Below are 19446 nucleotides of genomic sequence, written 5' to 3' on the forward strand. Positions count from 1 at the left end.
ATACTTTTTTAACATACCCGAATCAACGAACCATTACAGATTTTATTTTGGGACTTTCCTTCTAGGGGCTTGTGGAGCAAGAGACCCCCAAAACACAAAAATATGAGTACTGGGCTTATTTTTGAAGATATCGACCTGATTTTTTTTTATAATACTTTTTTAACTTAACCGAATTAACGAACCATTACAGATTTCATTTTGAGACTTTCCTCTTAGGGGCTTTTGGAGCAAGAGACCCCCAAAACACAAAAATATGAGTACTGGGCTTATTTTTGAAGTTATCAACCTGCTTTTTTTATATAAAAATAATATTTAAACATAACCGAATCTACAAACCATTACAGATTTCATTTTGGGACTTTCCTTCTAGGGGCTTGTGGAGCAAGAGACCCCCAAAAATCATAAAAATATGAGTTGTGGGCTTCTTTTTTAAGATATCAACCTGATTTTTTATATAAAAATACTATTTTAACATAACCGAATCTACGAACCATTACAGATTTCATTTTGGGACTTTCCTTCAACGGGCTTGTGGAGCAAAAGGCCCCAAAAACACTAAAAATATGAGTTCTGAGCTTATCTTTTAAGATATCAACCTGATTTAAAAAAAAAAATACTGTTTTAACATAACCAAATTAAGAAAACATTACAGATTTCATTTTGGGACTTTCCTTCTAGGGGCTTGTGGAGCAAGAGACCCCCAAAATACAAAAATATGAGTACTGGGCTTATTTTTGAAGATATCGACCTGATTTTTTTTATAGTACTTTTTTAACTTAACCGAATTAACGAACCATTACAGATTTCATTTTGGGACTTTCCTCTTAGGGGCTTTTGGAGCAAGAGACCCCCAAAACACAAAAATATGAGTACTGGGCTTATTTTTGAAGTTATCAACCTGCTTTTTTTATATAAAAATAATATTTAAACATAACCGAATCTACGAACCATTACAGATTTCATTTTGAAACTTTCCTTCTAGGGGCTTGTGGAGCAAGAGACCCCCAAAAATCATAAAAATATGAGTTGTGGGCTTCTCTTTTAAGATATCAACCTTATATTTTTATATAATAAAAAAATACTATTTTAACATAACTGAATCTACGAACCATTACAGATTTCATTTTGGGACTTTCCTTCTAGAGGCTTGTGGAGCAAAAGACCCCAAAAACACTAAAAATATGAGTTCTGAGCTTATTTTTAAAGATATCAACCTGATTTTTTATATAAAAATACTATTTTTTTTAACATAACCGAATCTACGAACCATTATAGATTTCATTTTGGGACTTTCCTTCTAGGAGCTTGTGGAGCAAAAGACCCCAAAAACACTAAAAATATGAGTTCTGACCTTATTTTTAAATATATCAACCTGATTTTTTTTGGAACACTTTTTTTAACATAACCAAACTAAGAAACCATTACAGATTTCATTTTGGGACTTTCCTTCTAGAAGCTAGTGGGGCAAAAGACCCCAAAAAAATATTTTTAGAGATATTGAGATGATTTTTTTCATGAAAACTTTTTTCACATGTTTGAACTAGGTAGCCACTAATAATTTTATTTTGGCACTTTCCTTTTAGGGGAAAGTAGGGTAAAACACATCCAAAACAAAATAAATTGAGTTCTCAGGTTATCTTTAAAAATAAGCTCAGAACTCATATTTTTAGTGTTTTGGGGGTCTTTTGCTCCACAAGCCCCTAGAAGGAAAGTCCCAAAATGAAATCCTTAATGGTTTCTTAGTTCGGTTATGTTAAAAAAGTATTATTTTAAAAAGATCAGGTTGATATCTTTAAAAATAAGCTCAGAACTCATATTTTTAGTGGTTTTGGAATCTTTGCTCCACTAGCCCCTAGAAGGAAAGTCCCAAAATGAAATCTGTAATGTTTTCTTAATTTGGTTATGTTAAAACAGTATTTTTTTTTAAAATCAGGTTGATATCTTAAAAAATAAGCTCAAAACTCAAATTTTTAGTGTTTTTGGGGCCTTTTGCTCCACAAGCCCGTTGAAGGAAAGTCCCAAAATGAAATCTGTAATGGTTTGTAGATTCGGTTATGTTATAATAGTATTTTTATATAAAAAATCAGGTTGATATCTTAAAAAAGAAGCCCACAACTCATATTTTTGTGTTTTGGGGGTCTCTTGCTCCAAAAGCCCCTAAGAGGAAAGTCCCAAAATGAAATCTGTAATGGTTCGTTAATTCGGTTAAGTTAAAAAAGTATTATAAAAAAAAAATCAGGTCGATATCTTCAAAAATAAGCCCAGTACTCATATTTTTGTGTTTTGGGGGTCTCTTGCTCCACAAGCCCCTAGAAGGAAAGTCCCAAAATGAAATCTGTAATGGTTCGTTGATTCGGGTATGTTAAAAAAGTATTATTAAGAAAAAATCAGGTCGATATCTTTAAAAATATGGTCAGAACTCATATTTTTAGTGTTTTGGGGGGTCTTTTGCTCCACAAGCCCCTAGAAGGAAAGTACCGAAATTCAATTTTCAAAGAAATACGTGTATATCAAGTCATATAAGAGAGCCTACAAAAAGAATTAGGTTGATAACTTTAAAAACAAGCCCATACGACCCTCCCAAACTTTGGTACTGAATTTCATTTCCTATAAGTGTACAAACTTCTCCCCCCCCCCCTTAGTTTATTAAATGTTTCATTTTCAGCAAATGACGATTAATCTCTATTACAAAGAATAAAGTGTAAAAAGATATTCTCGTTTTAATTTTAAGCAACTTAAAATGCATTTTAATACCTTTTAATGATTTATTTTTTAAAACATCATTTTATAAAATGTTATTGATTTTTAAAGTTATATATTAGAATGTTTTTAAATTTTGTTAACATTTTGTTTTAAATGTAGAAAATTGGCAATTCTAAATATTCAAAAAATGATTTTATTAAATTTTCATCACTTAAATTGCATGTTTGATGAAATTTTCAACTGATAATTCAAGAAAAATCGTTTAAGTTTTATTATATTTTACTTTGAAATGTAAAAAAAATATAATTATTGTCAAAATGTGGAAGTTATACTTTCCTCAAAAAAAGACCTAAAACATGCAAATTAACACGTGTAATGAGATTTTTTTCTTTCAGGTTTAATTTTAAGTAATTATTGATATTTTTTGTAAAAAGGATTTTATATAAAAAGTTTTAAAACTCGAGTTATGTTGTGGTTCTAAAAAAGGTTGCGAATTTATGCAATTTTCTTGCAAAAAAATTTTTCTAGGATTTTAAAAATAGCAAAGGGTGTTATTAGACGTACTCACAGATACAATTGCTAAGTCATTTTGGCCAAACACTAAAATAAAGTTTTGACATCTGAGGGTCTAACCGTGTACAGTTTACAGATTTTTTATTGTATAGTGTATAGGTACTAGGCCTATAGACCGAGGCTCGGACTAACAAAACTATAATTAATTTTATGATTTTCATTCTAATCTTAATAAATAATTATGTGTAATGCGATGCAATGCGATGCAATGCTATACATGATTTTTCAGTATAGCTGAGAGCCGGTTCTAATCCAACGGATATTAATCGGTTCCGAAGCTATACTGAATATAATTTTTTTTAAATTTCTTTATTCCTAGTTTTTATATACATTAATGAAGGTGTATAAGCGTAGCTGGAAAATGAGGAAAGGATAATTGTAGACACTTGGCATTTTTCAGGATGTTAATCTTGATACACACACACACACACACACACAAACACACATGTTTGTACACTTAATCACACACACAGATGAACACCTGAGGTGAATTCTTAAAAAAACATTTGCCTCACTAAAAGGGGGGGGGGGGAAAGTGACACTTTTTGAAACCATTTTGCATGGCAGTTGCTTTATAGGGGTACAATATGGAACTGTGAAGAAACGGCGGAGCAACCGCCGAAAACCGCCGAGAAAATGCAAAAAAAAATTCGGCGGGAAACGGCGGTTTTCGGCGGTTGCGCCGCCGTTTCTTCACAGTTCCATATTGTACCCATATAAAGCAACTGCCATGCAAAATCTCAGACCTGTCACTCTTTTTTTAGTTGAGTTCCTTTGTTGACTTTTAGTTTTGGTTTCAAAAAGTGTCACTTTCGCCCCCCCCCCCCTTTTAATGAGGCAAAATTATCCCCTCTAAATTTTTAGCGAGCCTTACTGATTTTAGTGAGGCAAATTCTTTTTGAGAATTCACCTCAGATTATATATCTTAAGGGATAAGAGAAAGGACAATAATTAGTTCCTAATGATTATAAACAAAATAACCCCATTAATAAAATTATTGGTTGAAAAGTTTCGACAAAACCATTTTCGAACCTACCAATCAAAATTAAATATAAGTACCCAAACTTTTTGCGTAAGGATAAAGAAAACGCGATCATAAAACTTGAGGTACCTATGTAATTTATATTGCTATGTCCCTCCTAGGTAAACTTTAGAATCTTATTACTTTACAGTCTACATACACGAGCAACTGGTAGTGTGGTATGACTAAACCAACGTATCTTATTCAATGAGATAGACTAACCCTAGTCATATAGAAGCTGCACAAGTAACAATTTAAACTAGGTATTGACATAAATATGAATAAAAATTCTATAAAAAAAAAACTCTTATTTTTCAGTGAAATCAAAATCACAGATATAAATTTTTCAATACAATACAATGTATTTTTTTGTGTTGTGTAAAAAAAATATTTTAGGTACACAAATTAAATATTTATCCCTCTAAAAATGTAAACTATTTTACTTTTTCTAAAGAAAAACAATCGGCAAAAAGTGTTGTTACTGATTTAACAAACAAAACATACATTATGCAAAAAATAAAACTTTGTAGTTTTGCTGCATCTTTCATATTTATTGGCCAATTTTAGCAATTAAAAGCACCTACACCACTAGAGGCCTCTAATGAAGCGGATAGGAATAAGAAAGGCTTTAAATCTCATGAGTTTTTTAAAAAAAACATGCATGGTAAAACAAATCATCATTAAAATCCCATGTAAAAAACAAAGGGGGAGCACCAAAGCGTTAATGCAATGACAAATAGTCAAATGTCATTCTAGCTGCTAACAAGAGTTAATTTTCAGATACCTAGTGTTAATTCATTACTGTCGATGTTTTTAGTATAAATATTTTTCCCTGTGTAAAATAATAGAGTTAGTTTTTCTATACATCTATTAGATAATTAGGATCTCAATTTATTTATTTTTTATTCGCGTGATATAATCATCTTTGTAAACCGTAAGTAAAACTAATGTTTAAATAATGTTCTTTACTTTAGAAACATTCATATACAGATAAATATTAATTTTTGTTGGCCCAGATTGGTTTAGATAGTACGCCGTTCTGTATGAACAATAATTTGTATTTTTGCAGTGATTTTACCATAATATCACATAAAACTTAAGTGGACCACCAGAACAAAAAAAACCTCCCCTATATACAAATCTTTGATATGCAACATTTTCCAACTCTTAACAATATCTATACCACGTTAAAAATCTAAAATTAAATGGGAGTGAGGGGGGGGGGGCGGTCTTGTGAAGAGTTCAATACAAAAATTATAGAAATTGCTGACATTACCTCTGATTTAGCAGATTTTTCCGACTTCATATCGTCCTCCATGTGGCCGTTACAATCTGTGGGAAGACTAGCCAATCCGTTCTGCAAAACGGCCAAAAATAAAACATCTTTTCGCTGTGAATAAAAGAATAAATTCTAAATAAACGACCATAGTATGCATTAATTGATTCGTAAGGATAAAGACTATGGACGATAAATTGATGTGATTGTACATTCCCATATAAACAACCCCTTAAATAGTGGATGTAAATATTCATTTATTTCCCTGGTATCTCATTTATATCCCTGGTATGATTTTAGAAGATTTTTTATTTTTTTTGGAAGATTTTATAATTTTTATTAATTACTAAAAGAAAGAAAATAATCTCCTTTTTTCATAGCCGGGAAATAAATGAAAATTAAAAACCAAAATTAAACCACATTTTAGCATAAAAAAATGAGTTTTTTGTTTAAATGAGAATGATATTCCTGTCCAGTTTTTTGTTTAGGAATGAATATTTCTTACCCTCGTGAATAAATGATGACCTATCGGTCCATCATTTATTCCCTCGGGTAAGAAATATTCATTCCTAAACAAAAAACTGGACAAGAATACCCCATTGTACAATACATCCCCAATTATGATATTATGCAATTGTAGTTATGAATAGTGTTTTCATGCGTAGGGATGAGATACACCCTGAATCAATAGACCATTTAAATTTAAACAGATATAAGACATGGCATATTCCTAACATGAAGATTATTTATTATTATTATACATACTTTATTTAACACCCAGACGTAGAATGTAAATACAAATCTATACATCTTTAGTGATTATATGAATTTATTTAAGATATGACGTAATAAGCTATCTATCCTAAACTAAAAGAGGATGGGGTCGAGGGGACAACAATCATGGGCAATATATTTCATCTGTCCTATCAAGAACAAATCGTATTTTCTGACAATCCAAGTTCTAAAAATATTGAAACATAATGAATGACTTTCTCTTTTTATCCAAAAATATTCAGAGAATCCAACGTTACAATAATATCAAATAGTTGATCTAACGAGTGGAAAACAAAGCAGAAAAAAAGTGTAGAAATATTTAATAGTCAATAATATTAATGAGGTAAGGGATTGTTTACCAAGGTTTTTGAATATGACAAAACTGTGACTTGTAACTTGTAAGATTATACAAATTAAAATTTTAGTAAAATATTGGAATCTTAAGATGAAAAAATAAGGTAAAATAATGTATTTTTTATCTATATATATAAAATCAAACTACGTGGTATTTTGTATTTTTGTATTTGTAAATCTATATTTTAACGCCAAGATGTTTTAATTTTCCTCTTGTTTTTCTTCTTCTGCTTTAGCCTGTGCATGCTTCAAGGCATCCTAAAATTATAAAAAAAAAGATGATTATAAAATCTATAAGTAACTAAGGGGGGGGGGGGGGGGTTCTGACACATTTGCGTAAACCTGGTATATAGGCTTTATCTTTGGACTGAGAGGATAGGTAATTACAGATAAAATTATTTTTATATGATGAATTTCCCCAAGTTTTAAGAGTTTTTAGATTGGCCTACAGGTTCCGGAGCTCCAGGCCTCAAGGTGGTCTCTGTACATGTAAAAATGAAGCTAGATCAAACTTTTTTTCAGAAAATGATTATTTATGTGAAAAATTTACATTAGAAATCTCGAAACATGGTTTTGACGGCGGCTGCTGTACTTGGTAGCTGTTAGCCGCCGCAGCCGGCAGTGGGTAGCTTAAATAGCAGCCGGTTTTTATGAAAATTTTTTTTTACTACTTCACTATCCGGTTATCCGGCGTTTGAAATCGGTCGGATATCTCCCCCCTCTCTCCCAACACCTCTAGAGATCAAGTCCCTTGTTGATAGGGGCAAAATCTCTAGCAAATAAAATAAAAGAAATAATGAAAAAAGTAGTTGTTTACTTGTAATAAATAATATTTAATTAAGACAGATTTATGTAATAGCACAAAATGACAAAATGTAATTATTATGATAGTTATCCATCCATATCATACAGTAAAAAACTAAAAAAGAAAGATCCAAATTTAAATTAAACTTGCCATTGTTCTCATAAAAATACTGTCTTCAATTTAAATGCAAATAAAAATTGCATAATCTTGAGAGCGAATTTGCTGTAGTGTTACCCTAATTTGCAAAAGATGTTCATACAAAGTAACAATAAAATATAATAGAATGAGCGTTAAAATTAAGAAAAGAAACATTTGAAAATGCTTTATTGACTTCAATTCAAGGTAAAAAAAACTAAAAAATTTCAGGGATCAAGTGATAGTTAGCTAATTATCTATTTTTGGATCTACTGCAGTTCACGGTAAAGTATTGCTGGTAACGAATATTGCCAAAAATCTATGAATTTTAAAGGCTGCTAGCTGCCAAACGGCTGAACGTACAGATCATTCCCGCACACTGTTTTAAGCGGCATAAGAATGCCTACAAATAATCTGGAAAAGCCATAAATCAATAATGCATAATTATCTCGCAGTGCAGAGAAATGCGCGAAAAAGGCCTATTTTTCTTTAGTGAAGTTTTCCTTGTGCATCATTCGATCTTTGCTATTCCAGATTATTTGCAGGCCTTCTTATACCGCTTATAATGGTGTGCGGGTATGATCTGTACGTTCAGCAGTTTGGCAGCTAGCAGCCTTTAAAATTCATAGATTTTTGGCAATATTCGTTACCAGCAATATTTTACCGTGAACTGCAGTAGATCCGTATTTTTTTTTACTACAAGTTAGAAACATCCTAGGAGATTGACTAAGGGGGGGGGGGGAGTTTTGACACATTTGCGTAAACCAGGAGTATAGGCTTTATCTTTGGACTGAGAGGATAGGTTATTAGAGATAAATTCATTCTTATATGATGAAATACCCGAAACTTTAAGATTTTTTTGATAGGCCTCCAGGTTCCGGAGCTCCAAGCCTCCAGGTGGTCTCTGTACAGGTAAAATTGAAAAAAAAAATTTTAAGAGTTAAAGGTCAACCTTTAAAACATAAAATGCATCTTATATTTGATGAAAAAACATGCATATTTTGTTTCATAAGCTGACCTCTAACTCTTCAAAAAGATGTTGACTACAAGGTAAAAACACCCATTAAAATCGCAGGGACAAAATGGCAGTTAGTTGATAAAAACATATTTTGAATACATCTTTTGACTACATGGTAAAAAAACCTATAAATTATCAGGGACTAAATAATAGTAAGCTAATTAACACTACTTTATTCGTAACAAGGTTAGAATATTCTGCAAAACTGCAAGGACATAATAGTTGCTAATTAACAAAAAGATATTGCCTACATGATAAAAACACCCTATAAAATTGCAGGGACAAAATGCTAGCGTGCTAATTGACACCGCGGTGCAATGGTGCAGTAAACTTCTCATCGACACGTTTCTTCAAAATTGCGACATGTTAAAATATTGGAAATTTAAATTATTGTCAGATTTGTAAACAACGATGCACAGGATAATAAAATATACTTCTTACATTTCCATCCTAAGGATTCTTTCTGAGGTACCTTGTAACTATTGAAAGGAAGATTGGGACGTGGATTTTTACCATCTATAAAAGGGAAAATTTAACAAAACAGGACTGTGATAAAGGATTTATTTATCGTTCATTGTCCTATCACTGAATCCCTGCATATTACTCTAAAAACATATTATTACAATATACTAATACTAATATTTATCTAAAATTGGTTGTTTTGTAAGTCAACTATGCTCTCACTTTACCAAACACTTCCTCCCTTTTCACACTTTCCCTTTATTAGTCGGAATTTTCTAGCATAACAGCGAATAAGTAAAATTAGCTAAATCAAAGGTTACTTAGGTAGGTATAGGCGTAAAATATCTATGTCTCTGTGTGTGATCTGCTACATAATAACGTGGCAAAAAATAAGAAACATTAAGCAAATAAGCTTTTTAAACAAACATTTACAGCATAACGTTTACTGAAACTTTTTTGTTTGGTTTGTTTGAAGACTAAATTGCCAGACGCTCTCTGGAAGATTCTAGAATACACTAAAGGATCGCAAGTATGCCAGATAATAGAGTAAAGTACATTTAGAGTGGTAAAGTTCTTTCAAATTTGGGTCGTACGTAGGTCTATATGTAACTGATAGATTTATTTAGGAATGTTAAAACTATTCTATCGATTTCAAACTTTGCATGATAATTCCTGTAACAATTTAGTAAAATTTAGAAAGCCTGGCAACTCTATAATCATTACCAGAAAGTCTAAAGAAAATGTTTTTTTTTTACTTTTTAAACTTTAATTGTCCTTTTTATCTGAATTTTGGACAATAAGATGCAATACAATAGAGATATTCTTTCAGGAAGGGTGAGAACAATGGCGGCGGTTTATTTAGTGTCAATCTATAAACTCTTTCCTCACCTATTATTGACAAGCTTAATATATGTAGCTAGTAACTGCTAAGAGGATAGGAAGAAAATGACATTACAATATAAGTTGATCTTTATCCTTATACTTTTACTAGATGACTAATGAACATTGCATAAACTATGGTTTGATCACTCTAACTAATCACCATTAAATAGCTAAGATAGGTATTGGCATTAAGGCAAAACTTTTAATTTGTTGGCCAAACTTTGAAAGGTGGGTGCATAGAGAGGAGAGGAAGGGAGAGAGAATGAGAGGAGAGGAAAGGAGAGAGGAGAGTAGAGGAAGGAAGAGAGAGAAGTGACTAATTCCTTATTTTAGGATATTCAATGAAAAGGTGTAAAACGTGAAAAATTACCAAAATCCCTATGCGCAATTGGTCGGAGATTAGTTCGTGGTTATGCTTGAGTTTCAATTCCCCAGTTCCCATAGTCATTGACTATTAGTCAATCAAATATTATCTCTTTACACAATAGAAATTGATTCGATCAAACACTAATTAACTGAATTCTAAAATTGTTCATTTAGAAAAAAAGGTTGCTTTAAAGGAAAGGGCGAAGGAAATCACATTAAAAATAAAAATAACATAAGAGATAAATCGATTATTCTTTTTTTAAAAAGAGTTACATAGTTACAGACACGGCGAGAGATACAAATCTTTTAAAACAATTTTTGCGTGTTAAAAAGATTAACAAAATAAATCCTACCTCCATTAACTGTTGATTTCGCTTTTCTCGTTTTTTCAACCTTTTCTTTTTGGATTTTGACATATTAGCCGTCAGGTCAATTTTGCGCAATTCCTTAAAAATTATTGTAAATTATTGTCAATTCTTGGTAATATCCTCTTAGAATTTTTTTTTCAATTTTGAAAATTTGAAGACAAGGACCTTTTAGTCTTTAAATAGCGAAGCAGTATGTAACACAGTTAACAGCGAAACTGTAATTAAATAATTAAAAATGTATGATAAATCTTGGAACCTATTTAGTAAATGTACTGTTAAGACTACAATCAATAAAGCAACAAAGCTTTTAATATAATGACCATGTATTTACTATTAAGAGTGCCTTAGCTCCAAGCTTAATATTTTGTAAGACTCTGTATTTATAGAAGGCAATTGTAGAATACTCTAAGAATTAATAGGACGTACAGACAGACACATACCCTAGTTATAAGAGTAGCTGCACTACCAAGGTATCAACAAGAACGAACACCAACCTTAGGAGCTGTGCTCATGGCGGATCCAGGTAGTTTGAGTCCAAGTTTATGTGATTGAGTGGCCTCTGCTGCCAGACGCCGGATATGCTCGTCATCAACGCAAACTAGTAATGCATATATTATTACTTGGATGTGTTACACTTACATTAGATTTTCATGTTGTATAAAAAAAATGAAACTCGAATAACGATGCCCTCCATCCACTTCTTTACCCCATCCTATATCCTCCTACTGGATGAAAGACCTGACCAAAAGATGAGTTCTATGTCAGGAATCTAAAAAAATTGAAGACAATATTTCCCTGGCATAATATCAAGGCATATTTTCTATCTATTAAACTAGGTACAAGGAATATCATGTTAGACACTTTAAATAAATTAAATAGTAAGAATTTTTTACTGTAGCTTAAGATTTTTATGACTAATGAAACGATTGATTTTCCCTTTCAGTGAAGCTAAGTTTACATAGTCTATATTTTTAGATTTAAGTCTTGGGATGGTTTTAGGCAAAAAAAAATTTCTTTCCCTAGCTCTTTTAAAACAGAGCTCCTAGATATTAAGGGCGCAGCCGCTAGACGTAAATAATAAAATAAAGCCATCTTTAATTAGGTACAGAAAGAACTTAATAACTAAATACCTATTAATCAGTTTTATACTAAAATATAATTAAAGATTACATTGTTTGTTTTCTAAATAAGGGTAATCCATATTGTAATAGTTTTGTAATTTATTCAAAGATTAAACTAAGAAAAAAGCTACAAGTTGGGTTTAACTTAGGAATAAAATAGATAAATCTATGTTGTATAATAGATAGCTATATCTACAGACAGGGTGAGTTGAGTAATGATATCCAGAAGAATAAGGAAAAGACTAAAAATTAGGGTTAGCAATCCGAATCCGGGATCCGCCCAATTTTTGGTCAATTTTGGAATCCGAATCCAGAATTCGTTTTTAAATAGCGGATTCGGATTCTTAATTGGTAGGCTAAAATTAACGCCTTGAGTTTTTTCTTTCAATTCTCCCTTTTTGAAGGCAAAGATTATCATCATTATATATAATATCTTTTAAAATCTGGTTCGATTCTCGACAGTGAATCATAGAGAACACCAAGAACATTAATTTTTAGGACATATGTAGCACTTAATTTTTTTTAAAAAATTTAAAAAGTCTTTTAAATATTGAATCCGGAATCCGAATCCGCCAAATATAAGAATCCGGAATCCGCGGGAATCCGCCATTTATTGGACGGATTCTTGTAAGAATCTGAATCCGGTCCAAAAATTTGACGGATTGCCATCCCTACTAAAAATATTAACCTAATTCAATTATTTTTAGAGTGAAACCCCATAATTATTAATAACATAAAATATCCTTACCTAGTACATTTTCTGGTTTAATATCAGTGTGAATAATCTTACACTTTGTGTGTAGATAGTGGAGACCTTCCAACACTTGCTTCATCATTATCTTTACATTCTCAAGTGGCATACCCTAAACAACGAGGTGATTCCATTAAAGATATCTCATGAGTTGAACTTTAACGCCTTCAACTAGGGATTTCCAAGCTTTTTGTTTTGAGGAGGGTAAGGGCTGAGCCGCCAGCCGTTAGCCGTTACTTATCCAACTTTTTGTTCGATTTGAGGAAAATAGACCTACCAAGGATTAATCATGCAAAATTTCTGATCGAAATTCGAATTCTAAGTGCCATTTATACATTGATTACGAGATGGTTGCATTAAACCCCCCCCTCCCCCTTTATAGAAATCATTAAATGGGTTCAACCGTATTCTTATAAAGTTCTCTAAAGTTGACTAGATAAATAATCAAAGTTGCGACATTAGCCTACAGGAACATCATTTATAATTTTCTTCCCTATATCCGTAAGGTTCTTGACCTAATGACCATAAGTGCAGAACTCTGTCCATCCTAAAAACTTAGATGTACCATCTTTGTATCTGAACTGTAAATTCATGTTTGTAATTAGCTACTTATGACCTTTTAAAGGTTATTGATAAAACTAAGTCTAGGAATAATAACCATGATAACATACCTGATAATTATTTCTAATGATAAATTTGAGTAAATTGTGTCCCAGCACCTCAAACACCATACACACGTGCGTCCCGTTCACCCCGTGGATCTTAAAGTCGTCCAGCAGCATGACCGTTCGCTCTCGGAGCGGGTCCGAGGAGTCGGATTCTCTGACACATTTCAACAGTTTGATCTCGTCGAGGGCGGTCTCTGTGTAGTGGGAGGCGCTTTTGACCACCTTAAGCGCCACAAACTTTTTCTCCGTTAGGTCCCAACACAGCCACACCGTGGAAAAGTGACCCCAGCCAAGTTTCCTATAAAACAAAAAGGAGTTATGAAAAACACATTTGAAGAAAAAAATCTTTAGAATTTAAAATGTTTTATCACATTTAATGAAAGAATGTTGCTATTATCATATTCAAAATAAATGCTGTAATAAGCTTTAAAATATTTAAACACTAGTCTCTCATTGGACACAAAATGACGTCCAATAAGAAAAAGGAATAAAAATATTGGAAAGAAAATTATTTTATTTCAAAATTAATTCTTGGCATTTTGGAATAAAAAATATAGGGGAAAGAAAATTATTTATTTCAAATTTATTTCTGGTCTTGAAATAAAAATTATTATTTTTTGTCAATTCCTTTTTTCAGAGTATAAAATGAGAATAAATTTTCCAACATCATTATTGATTTCTAATTTAACATTTCATACAGTGGGTAATATTTATTTCAACATTTTTTGTCATTCAAAATCAAGTGTCACAAAAATAATAATATTTAACATAAAAAAGAAATTTTTAAAATAATTTTGTTTTCTTTATTTGTTGAAGATTTAAGCCCAAGCTTTTTCTGACGGGGGAGACCCCCCTCAACCCCCCCTCTCCTGAGGGGGGAAACCCCCCTCGACTCCCCCCCTGACACTCTCTTCTTTAAAACTTTCATTATTTCTGTAATTTATTCTAACTATCTTATAAATTTCAAAACATGAGATAAAAGGAAATAATTTGCTGTACATTATTAAAAAATTTAAAAATTGTAAAAAAAATTCCAACATGATTTTTAATTTTAAATACAAGAATATTTTTTCCTATATGATATGTTAAATTTAAATACAGGAATAATTTTGTACTGTGGAATTGAAGAAATAAATGTTGTACATTAGAGTGGCTTGATTTTCAATGATTTTCTAATTTTAAATGTGCTACATACACTTTCTGTCTGAACATCATATAAGAGACCAAAAAATGAAAAGAAAATATTTTGGATAATGGGGAGGCTCGCTGATGCATGTAAACTTTTAGAAAGACACTTGTGGGGAGAATTTTTTTTTTTTTTTTTGGGGGGGGGGGAAGCAATTATTTTTCTTTCAAAGTATAGCTTTATGCACCTTCCCAATTTTGTCTTGAAGAGTAGAATAAGAATAAAAAATCTGTTTTGAAAACTATTGATCCTAGCAAGAAAAATCCATAAATAAATTTAAAAACCAAGAGATTTTACATTTAATTTAAGATTTTTCATGCTTGGATGAATATTTTTTAAAACCAATTTGATATTCTTATATTAATCAACAAGACAAATTCAAAAAGATGCATAAAGCAATACTTTAAAAGAAAAAAAGTTGCACCTCCAGAATAAACTTCTAAAATTTTTAATGCATGGAAACACCTTCCCCCCATTTCCCCTCAAGGACAAAATCAATTTTTTATATTTAGGTTTCTTATATGACGTTTAAACTGTAGATGTTGATTACAAATTCAATGTCCAAACTTGATCCACTCTACTGTACATTGTTATAATTTAATATTTGATGTGGGTATAAACATTAGACATAGATGGTCAATCTGACCCCATTTTTTTCTTAAAAAGAAACCTTTGTTCACTTTTTGTTGTATATGAAATACAGCCCTATAGGCAACATTATTTGCAACTAAATTTTGCAATGATATAATTTTTAGAAAGCTAACTTTATTATAAGAAATTAAATTATTTATAACTAACTTATTATATGTTGTGTCATACGCTTCACATTATATGATGAAAGAAATATTTTCTTCATATATTTTACCCAAGGAAAGCTTTAACCTAAGATATTCAACAATTTATAGCTGATACATAATGTAAACAAAATTCCCTTGTGCTGTCTCTAGGTTATCTCTATTGTACAAATGATCGTACAAAAGAGGAGGAGAGAGAGAAGGAAATAGACAGAAAAGTGAGGGAGGGGGGAGGAGGAAGAAATATAGAGAAAAATAGACAGAGATATTTATTGTTCACCCTTAGATGATGTAAATTTTTTGATAGACTTTTTTGAATTTAAGAAAAAGATAGAGAATGAGACAAAACCAAGTATCATATTTTATTAATATTGCTTATACAAGAAAGGTCATTCAAAATTATTTCACCATTATTAAGGTCAAGTGACAAAAATTTAAATTTCCACCTACTTCGCCCCCAGAGGGGGCAATAGTAGAAGGAAAATTCAAATTTTGATCACATGACCAAAATTGTTTAAATAATTTAATATCCTTTCTAGCATTCACAATATTACGAAAATATGATAAATAACTATTCTGGGTATCCATTATCCGTCCAACCAACATAATTTTTGATAGCATACAATATCTTCTCTTAAACGAATGATATGGTAAAAATTCACTTAAAGTTAACTTTGAAATTAAAGGTAATGAGTAATAAGGTTTTTTATTATCGGTTTCAATATTTTTGTAATAAAAAAAATCTGCTCAAACCCACCTTATTACATGATATCTGGAACTGAAAAGATCTCCAATTTTGACCGGATGATAACCTCCCTTGCAATAGTCTTGTGGTGCTTCTTGTTCGTCGTCGTCGCTACCAAGAATTTCCTCTTCCTCGTCGTCCTAGGAATATATAATTATGGTGACACCTGTCAGGAAGACAAATTTAAACTCAGTTTTTGTTTTACATCCTATAATATAAAGTAGTAAGGGATTTTTCCTAAAGCTAAAGTCGATCTAAGAAATTACTGCTGGGAATGGGTTCAACTTTTCAGGGAAGTTTTATAAATGTCTTACGGTGTTTTGGATTATTTTTCTAAACCGCCCTCCCCTAGATTATAGGATCGAAGCAACTAATGATATTATAAAATAAATCATGAGTGAATGAATAATGTAGCTTTTGTTTTAGAGCTGGTGTTTAAGGGTACTTTAAGGGTGGTGGGGAATATCATAATGTAAAATAAACAGTAGAAACTGGTTTTAGTTCTTTAAGTTTGACTTAAGTAAAAAAAAAAGTAAGAAACCAGCCTAAAACGAAACTTAGATATAATATAAAAAGCCTAAAACCATCCAGGGACCAATCATAAGAAGCTTCCTTAAAATAATCGGTTCAATAGTAAACGAAATCTTAAGCTACAGACAAAAAAGAACTTGCTACTTTATTTAATAGGATAATCATAATAAACATATTATTTACTAAAGAAAAATAAGACCTTATATAGTTGGTAAGAAATTAAATTTGGTTGAGAATAATTCACCTTAAATTTCAAAATAAGATTCATTTAATTTAATCACTGTTTTGTTGAAAATAAAACTTACATCATCAAAACTTTTACTCATATTTTGTTCCTGTTTTGCCGCCCTCTCGCGGGTCACCACGCCCCCCTTGGGGGCTCCCCCACCCTTCTTTTTAGGAACTTTGCGCTTCTTCTTGGCCTGTATCGCCAAGATGCGTCTGTTGACCGCTGCTTTCCCGCTCATTTTTATGATGTTATGCTCCAAAACTTATTCTAATTAACAAAAAAAATGCATTAATTTAAAGTATTAAATCAAATAATTTCACTTGCAAAACTTCTTTATGATTTTTCTTTTTTGTCTCTGAATGAATCCTAATTGAATTGGAAATAGACTCAGAATATATAAAAACCATAGGTTTAATGGTTGCCTGGCCACTTAGGCCACTTACATTTAAAAGAAACTTAGTACCTAAGTTTATCATAAAAACTTTCCATTATAACCGATAAATACAATTTATTAATGATCGCGATTTTGAGTAAAAGTCTATTTGAAAAACGAAAATTTTCGTAATTTTAACCACAAAATGAAAAAAAAATCAAATCTAACAATAACTTAATTATTACCTAGTATACAATTTACCCAAAAATTTCTACATAACAAAATTCTTGGTTTGAAATTGACATTTACACGGATTTCCCATAATTGATAACAAAAAATATGAAAAATATTCACAAAAAAAAAACTCCTCATCAATGGCCTTAAATTTAAACCAAAGGAAATTCATCATTTCTTTTATATTCAAATTATTTAAATATTCTATAAAAAATCTTATCTATATTACAAATTAAGTAATAAGTTAAATTCCTATTTTATAAATAAAACCCAAAAAAATATTATATTAAGGCGCATGACGCACATGTACGTACTTTCCAAAATTCAAAACAATCATTTTTCAAGCCAAAGTAGAATCCTTTTACAAAAATTTTATTATTTGACTCTATTATAACATATAAACAATTATATCTAGACTTATAGTTATAAATAAAGAATTTTCGCGAACAATTAAAAAATTGCGTGTTTTTTACATAACAAAAATAAAATGCAAAATACATAGAAAAACAAAAACATATCTATACTTTAACATCACTCACTTGTTAATAATATATTTAATCATTATTTGGTGACGATTAAATTATCATTAATTTGGTACTATTTGAATAAGTTATGAAAGGAATTTCGGCACAAAAAGGTGATGTCCTTTCTTTGAACGGGGAAAAGATTTCACTGACTAAATTTGTAACGCGGCATTGGCTTGCGCAGGACACATAATTGAGGTAGTAGATATATTATTATTTTAGAGAAATACTCAACAATCCTCAAATTCACAATTATTTCCAAAAAAGAACCAATTTCATATTTTAAATCATTTAATATTAGCGTCTGGGGGAATTTAAGGGGGGGGGGGGAGGGGGAGGTTGATTTCGACAACCAAATTATTTTTACTTTTAACTGTTATAAATCTATCTCAACCATAACATTAAAAAATTAGTACCTACTGCAACTTCATAACGAAATATATTTCAAAGAAAAAAATCTTCATTATCAATCACATCTCTTCAAGTGAATCAAGCAACGTGGTACTGTCCCCCAAAAGGAGAACTCGGTTTAGCGGTTAGCAATGTCCTTTGGAACACATAGATCAACAGACAAACAGACAGAAATTCTGTACTTTATTAATAAGATAAAAACTTTTTTAACCCTTACAGATTGGGGGGGGGGGTCATATTGACCCCCCCCCTCTATTTTTTCAATGTCATTTTTTTGTAGGTAAGATAGAGAGTTGTGACTTCATGACTTTTTAAGTTTAGTAATTATACGTCGGCAAGAGTTGATTTTATTAGGATATCTGGTCTGTGTCGGTCATGGTGTCCGGTCAAAGTCGGTTGGGTAGCACTAAAATAAAAAAAAAATTCTAAATAAATCTTAATTTCTACATTATGACTTTGAATATAAGGTAGAAACCTAAAATTTTTTTGGTGAATGAGAAAAGTGGTGTTATGACCATTTGTTCACACCCTGACCGACTTTATGACCGATTTTTGTCCGGCTTTTACTACAAACATATATCATGAATATCGTGGCTTCTATTACAGCTAGAGACCTATAAATTTTTTTGGTAAATCCTTGAGCAATAATTAACAGATAAAAATATTAATTGGCGCCGCTAACCGCCGTTTTACCGCCATAACCGCCAAAAATGGCGGTTTCCGTTATTTGCCGTTTTTTGGCAATGATCAGAAAAAATAATTTTTTTGTTATGAAAAATAAAAGTTCGTCCTAAAATTTGGTCATCCTAGCTGCAAAATTGGCTGCTCTACAGCTGTTTTAAAATTTAGCGGCTGGCCGCTAAAAAGCGGCTAAGGAGCGGCCTGATCCCTATGACTAGAAAAAGTAATTTTCTCTAAAAATACACAAAAACCACTAGAAAAAAATTTTACGTCTTTATCTGTAACAGAAGCCGAGATAGAGGGGGGGGGTCAATATGACCCCCCCCCCCAATCTATTAAGGTGGGAATAGGGGCCCGATCTGTAAGGGTTAAAGTCATAGCATCTCCACAAGTGTACCTTTCTTGCTGACTTACTGATTCACTCAGACATTGTCTAGACACACTCTTAACTAATTATTTTT

General features: G+C 31.4%; 1 protein-coding gene across 2 annotated transcripts in view; it reads right to left on the minus strand.

The window, feature by feature from the left end:
- The window catches only part of SRPK (SR splicing factor protein kinase), a 38119-nt gene extending 20083 nt beyond the window's left edge, over window positions 1–18036 (minus strand). For both annotated transcript variants that reach the window (XM_080153555.1, XM_080153554.1), the window contains exons 1-8: window positions 16839–18036; window positions 16015–16142; window positions 13281–13575; window positions 12607–12721; window positions 11232–11335; window positions 10723–10815; window positions 6912–6959; window positions 5574–5654 (exon numbers count right to left, since the gene is read on the minus strand). In XM_080153555.1, the coding sequence (XP_080009681.1) occupies window positions 5574–5654; window positions 6912–6959; window positions 10723–10815; window positions 11232–11335; window positions 12607–12721; window positions 13281–13575; window positions 16015–16142; window positions 16839–17000 (1026 nt within the window). In that variant the 5' untranslated portion in view covers window positions 17001–18036. The remainder of the gene's footprint in view (window positions 1–5573; window positions 5655–6911; window positions 6960–10722; window positions 10816–11231; window positions 11336–12606; window positions 12722–13280; window positions 13576–16014; window positions 16143–16838) is intronic.
- Window positions 18037–19446: the final 1410 nt, after the last annotated feature.

This window comes from Acartia tonsa, chromosome 3 (genome assembly GCF_053477335.1).
Source record: "Acartia tonsa isolate MP-2025a chromosome 3, ASM5347733v1, whole genome shotgun sequence".
Taxonomy (NCBI): domain Eukaryota; kingdom Metazoa; phylum Arthropoda; class Copepoda; order Calanoida; family Acartiidae; genus Acartia; species Acartia tonsa.